The following is a 6,490-nucleotide window of genomic DNA, read 5'->3' on the forward strand; positions in this document are numbered from 1 at the left end:
AAGGTGAGCCGCTTTCTTCCCCGGTGGGTTTGCCATCCGCAACACCATGCTGTCCAGCACACTGATGCTTCTCATGCCCAGTGAAGTAGCCTGGAAGACTTAGGTATCCTAACGACTGCAGCACAGGATCACCTACTTCCCTCTATCAGCCTGTGTACCTGAGAACAGGAAACAGTGAAAAGTGAGGCATGATGGGTGGTGCACCTATTTATGGAGGGTGGGGTGGTTCTAATTAAGAATGTTTATTCAGTCTGTGTTTCCTGCAGAGAGGATCCTGTGTACTCAACAATGTGGGGGCCGTACTGGAGGACGAAAAGAGAAAGTGATGTATTTTTTTGTTACGTGTGAACCCAGGCCGTACACATAAAACACAAGGCAGCTTGGAGTTTGAAATCCTTTATTTTGCAAAAGAACATCATGAAATAAAAAGGCCATGCTCACAGTATTGGATCCGCTGCCACCGGAGACATAAAGTGCTGATAAAATACTGTGGACCCTGCACGTGTCATGGTGTCACCTCTATCAGATCCCGTGGGGTGGAGTATGTTACTAAGGCACCAAAATCCCTTCATTCACGGTGGAGAGTTGAACCCCTTGGCCGCTGGACGAGGGCGCTGTGGGTGACGCCATTCTGAGTCCAGCAGAGTCTGTACTGGTGTCGTGAAGGGGTTACGCTGGATGAGGATGGGGGTGGGGTTATGGGGGAAAGAGGGTGGGATACAGGACAGCGGCACGGACTTACAAAATATATTTATATATATAATATATGCATCTCCCTATTTACACACTGTCACACGGAACCCGGCACAGCTGAGGTATCGTCAGACAGGGGCACGGACACACGCTAACATGGAATGTTTGCAGTTTGGCAATAAAGAACATTGGCAGTTAGAACACCCACAGCACAGTCAGGTGGGGACATCCGGTACCCGGGCCAGAATATGGGTGGTGGGTACCGGATGCAGAGGAAGGCCTGTAAGTAGTAAGGGATGGAGTTAGTCAGATATGTGATGCTAGAGAAAGCGGGACTGCAATGGGCACGGTGATGAGGCCCCAATATTGGGCATCGAGAACACAGAGTGTATGAGATTTGTTCATACACTGAGCACTAAGACATAGACCAGTTGTATACCATACAGAAAGACAGAATCTACTCCAAAAATGTTTACCTGTGGCGCACCAAATAAGTACCAGATATAAAAACAGATATGCCCGTCACAGATGACCAGTACCAAGTATAGTGATGATGGTCAGCCATTAAAAGCTGGAACTAAAGAGGTCTAGTTGACTACATCAGCAGACCCTCATCAAGTAACAAGCAGGAGGAGGTAATTAAGTACACGGTACATATATGAACTAGTTGAGGGCCGGGCATACGGTAAACATTAAGGTATTTTTGAGTACCTTGCATGGATATGGAAATTCAACCAATGAATGGACATAACCATAAAGGTTTAGTAAAGGATCAAGAACAAAGGTAAGAAATACAGCATGTATGGTCCATCTCCAACTCTGAGCAGAGATTAAAGTCTTGAAACCACAAACCCACTATGAAGGAGGTGGTTACAATTAAGTTGAACGAATGATCAATTCATAAATGTAGTGATATGTTTAGTTGTGTTTTCAGGTTGGTTTATGGAATAAATTAACTTAAGCATGAATATTGTGGATCACATAGGCATGGAAATAGTTTGGGGAGTAGATCCAAGTTTAGAGTAGATGTAGCAAGGGGAGTAGAGCAATGCATGGAGATCGGGGAAGGAGAAGATACCTCTCTAGGGATGGGGATTGGGTAGGTTTGTGTACAAACTAAGTGGGATGGGAATGGTGGATCGGTGAGTGGATAAGGCCCTTAGAGGGGTTAAGTAAAGTACAGATAGTAGATCCATGTATGGACTAAGCTGGGAAGGGTGAGTAGATTATTGTACGGAGTAGGTAGGGTAAGGCAAATAAATCCATGTATGGAGTAGGTAGGGTAAGGGGAGTAGATCTATGTATGGAGTAGGTAGGGTAAGGCAAGTAGATCTATGTATGGAGTAGGTAGGGTAAGGGGAGTAGATCTATGTATGGAGTAGGTAGGGTAAGAGGAGTAGATCCATGTATGATGTAGGTAGGGTAATGTGTGGATTAGGTAGGGTAAGGCAAGTAGACCTATGTTTGGAGTAGGTAGGGTAAGGTGAGTAGTTGCATGTATGGAGTAAGTAGGGTAAGAGCGAGAAGATTCATGTAAGGAGTAGGTACGGTAAGGGGTGTAGATCCATGTATGAAGTACGCAGGGTAAGGTGAGTAGTTGCATGTATGGCGTAGGCAGGGAAAGGCGAGTAGTTGCATGTATGGAGAAGGTAATGTAAGGCAAGAAGGTTCATGCTTGGAGTAAGTAGGATCAGATGAGTAGACCTATGTATGAAGTAGGTAGCATAAGGCGAGTCGATACATGTATGGAGTAGGTAGGGTAAGGGGAGTACACCTATGTATGGAGTAGGTAGGGTAAGGCGAGTCAATCCATGAATGGAGTAGGTAAGGTAAGGTGAGTAGACCTATGTATGGAGGAGGTAGGGTAAGGCAAGTCGATCCATGTATGGAGTAGGTAGGGTAAGGTGAGTAGTTGTATGGAGTAGGTAGGGTAAGGCGAATAGGCCTATGTATGGAGTTGGTAAGGTGAGTAGATGCATGTATGGCCTTTTTTTCTTCTGTGATTTACCAAGAAAGGTGATGCCAGCTAGTAGTTTCCTGGTGCTTTGTTATTGCTTTCTAATATAATGCTTTGGTTTGTGTCCCCAGTAGGAGACTAGCAAGGAGCTACTCCCAGTTTGGGGTGGCACGCATGTGATGGTAGCTGGCTCTGGGAATCCTGATAAGATGCCCAAGCCTTCCTCTGCCCTGTGCTGGGGTATCATCTGAGTTTGGTCACATATAACACTTTACAGACTAGACCTGCAGTAGAGGCACTGCCCTGCTACACAATATGATACAAGGGAAATTTACGAAGACTAGCACAGCCCAAATCAGCTGCTTATTCAACGCAACTCCATCTAGCATGTATTTATATTGCATCAGCCTTACAACCCTTGTGCCTTTACAGCTGAAGAAATGAACTACGTTATGGAACCCCACTGTGCTAAATTCATAATATTCACCTGAAACCGATGCACACCTTAGACCCGATCAGGGGAATGTTTTTCACCCGACGAAGAATCAACCCAACCACTATATCAATTTACAAAATAATCTGCAACCTGGTAGGAAATGTATTCCAATGGATTGGATGCTGCTTTTTTTTCCCCTGTGCGCCAGTCTTCGCAAATCTCCCCCAGTTTTTCGAGTCAGTGAATGGTTTGGGGAGCAACTCCGATCATGTTAGGGCTGCCCCCTAGTGTTATATGTGACCTACAGAAATAAATGCAAGTGGGGGACTAAAGTTTTCACAGTCACGCAATGGAGGACACACATATACACATTACACAAACACACATCCGCACATCTGTCTGCTGAGCACGGCTTCTATATAAAACACTGTCCACACTCTGCAGTGGAAAATAAAACAGGAATAAGTTAAATAAATAAAATTAAATATAAAAAAATGCATGATATAGTAAACCAGGGCCTGGAATGAAAGTATCTCCCAACTACGCCCTGATACGCCCAGCCGTACATAATACAACTGAGGCCAGTGACAGTCTGTGCTCCCTATAAGTGACAGAACACAGTGGGTCACATCATGATGAGCAAATTATTTTCACCACGGGGCCCCCAAGTGGTTGGATGACCCCAGCATGATATGCCATCTGACTTCCATAAGATGCAACTTAAAGGGAGCATAGAAGGTGATCGGAGGTGGTGGTGAGATGTGGGTAAAACCACACACCTACTCAGACCCACCATCTTACAACAAATTATTTAAAAAAATTAAAATAAAAAAAAATTAGCACTGATATTGCATGGCACAAAATCTCATTAACATAAAGGGGGTCCCCGCCTATCTACGATACCTAAATCTGGGGAACCCCTTGATTTTCACGTCACAGATATGAAATAGCTCCATCATCTCTCCACAAAGTCTTAGGGGTGCACTGAAAACACAGGAGAGGAGCAGCAAAGAGGTTCAGAGGACAATAGTGCACTGAGATTATTAGTGGGTAACAAACACGGAGTGGGGGTTGAGGGGGGAGGGGGCAGGTATCCCTCTTGAGTCATATGGCTTCACGTTACCAAAACAAATGTCCTCACTGTGTGCAAGCTCCTGATTGGTCAGAGAGTCCAGGCAAATCTAGTGACGAGAGGGGCGGAGTAGGTGGGTGAGGACGCGGTCCCCCTCGGAAAAGTTTTGCAGAGAGAGAACTTTGAATGGTGTGCACACCGACCCCGCCTAGTGGTCAGACAGTATTATTACTTCAGAGGTGTGCCGTCAAGGCTCTGCTCTCCCAAGCACAAGGCACTGGAACACGGGCACCTTGTCACACGGTTACAGAAGATTGAGGTGTGGGCAGGCCATGGGGCACACGGTGCCATGGCTGGTGGAGATCGGCTGATAACCCAGGTAAAAAGGATTCAGGCGCTGGTCACACAGGTCCCATCGGTGGCCTTGTGGAGTCTATCGGCAGTGCCATAGCTTTTGCACGTTGCCCATCACCCTCCGTTAGTCACGGTTCGGCCTCCAAGTGGGCTGATACCTATCAGTTTCTGGCTCATCTTGGGGTCCTGGGGAGTAGAGGTGGAGGGGATAAGGGACAGAGAAGGGGTTCACAAGGTTCAGCTATTACTCGCGACCATGTTGATGACTTGTTCCAGCTTCTGGCGTAGTTTGTGTTTCCGGCAATAAGAATCGCGGTCCAGAGCAGTGAGGATCTGCAAAAACAAATGTGGTTGGCTGTGAAGAGGGGTAAGGCGGCCAATATATAAAACATACAGGAGTATTATGAAAGTGCTGCCCTCTGCTGGTAAGTACAAGAAACAAACAACAATGTGCCCAAACAGCTAACTTACATGTGCATCCTTTTCCAAAATTATCTAAGATTATCGGCAGTGAAAGCAAAACTCTCCAGGACGATATTTGATATTCGTTTTTGAGTAAAGGTTTCTAACTTCAGTTTTTGACGCAGTTTGCAACAGGAAGTGGGTTAATATCAAGAACAAAGTGGGGAAGGATTATTACTGTACTTATTATATTTATAGAGCCTTTGCCAGGTTTTTATTGCGGTCCTTAAAGTGGAACTAAATTCAGAACTTCCTCTCTGCTCTAAAAGATTAGCCACAGCATAATAACCTTGATGGGAAAAAAAAAATCTTCATTACAATTTATGGAAATTCTAAAAAAAACAAAACCTGAAGTTTTACTTGGTTTCAAGGTAGCAGAAGGCACTGAAGGGGTCAAGCCTCAGTGTTTACTAGATGGAGAGCTGCCTTGGCAGAGCTCTCCTGCAGTCTATTCACAGTTGCTAATTAGACACGTTGATCTGTCTAAACAGAACACACAGAGCAGTGAATTTCTTCAGCAACTTTATGAGGAATAAAGACTTGTGTGCTGTACAAGAGTTTGGGTCCCCTTTAATTTCCATTTACTAGAAACAAGGTTCATAGCTTTGGCCATGCCCACTTATATTATTTGTGTTATTATTCCTGCTTATCCCTCAATACAAGGAAAAACCTCAGCACCGCGCAACCTTCCCCCCCGTACTCAAATTACAGGGGTTCTTCCCCACCACCTGCATGAACCTTAAGTGGCATCCTGTATTGGTATGCCACCCCGTTCTTCAGACCATGGTTTCTTCCATAGCCTAACCATCCCCCATGAGACACATGAAACACAATCCACGCCCCTTCCAGGGATATGGGTGGGAAGAACAGTGGATGCAACAACCAAACCCCATCCAATAGAAGAAAGGGGAGGAGTTGCATGGCTCTCTCCCATAAGGGGAGGTCAGGTTATTGTCATGAGGCGATTCATACTTAAAAGGTATTAAGCATATTTTTTTGCTTATCACTGGAGGCATACCTAGCTGTTTATAATAGGAGGGGGCTACCTAACACTGGTGGAACATATGGGCCTGTGGGAGGTTTGTGGGGGTGGAAGCCAATGGTTTACCCACATCCCTGTACCATAACTTCTGCTCAGCTCCTGGGGAGACCTCTAACCACACCAATGTGCCATCACACCCCCCCACCCCACACACACACACACACATAATATTAGGACTGGAGAGTGGTCTCGGGGCCAAAAAAGGTTGAGACACCTGCACTAGAGGGTACAATTGTTACTCTAGTCTGTCCCTATGTTGTGTATACAGGCACGTTTTCCTCTATTGGCAAGAGTCTAGTTCAATTTCTCCCTCTAGTGGTATATACTGTTACTGTTATATTATGCTGAGCAGTAACACAAGACATCAGTCTGGTGTAATAAATTTCTCTGCCACTTACTACTAGCAAGAAACATAGCACCATTCTTCCTTCTAATACTAGTCTCTAGTCTACAACCTTATTCCGCCATTTGGTG

At 45.3% G+C, this 6,490-nt stretch overlaps 1 protein-coding gene across 1 annotated transcript in view; it reads right to left on the reverse strand.

Moving 5' to 3' along the window:
- Window positions 1-380: 380 nt before the first annotated feature.
- LOC137527485 (plexin-A3-like) overlaps window positions 381-6,490 on the reverse strand; it is a 267,378-nt gene continuing 261,268 nt past the window's right edge. Inside the window, exon 35 of the mRNA XM_068248001.1 lies at window positions 381-4,845. Coding sequence (XP_068104102.1) covers window positions 4,750-4,845 — 96 coding nt within the window. The 3' untranslated portion in view covers window positions 381-4,749. The remainder of the gene's footprint in view (window positions 4,846-6,490) is intronic.

Source organism: Hyperolius riggenbachi, chromosome 8, assembly GCF_040937935.1.
Source record: "Hyperolius riggenbachi isolate aHypRig1 chromosome 8, aHypRig1.pri, whole genome shotgun sequence".
Taxonomy (NCBI): Eukaryota; Metazoa; Chordata; class Amphibia; order Anura; family Hyperoliidae; genus Hyperolius; species Hyperolius riggenbachi.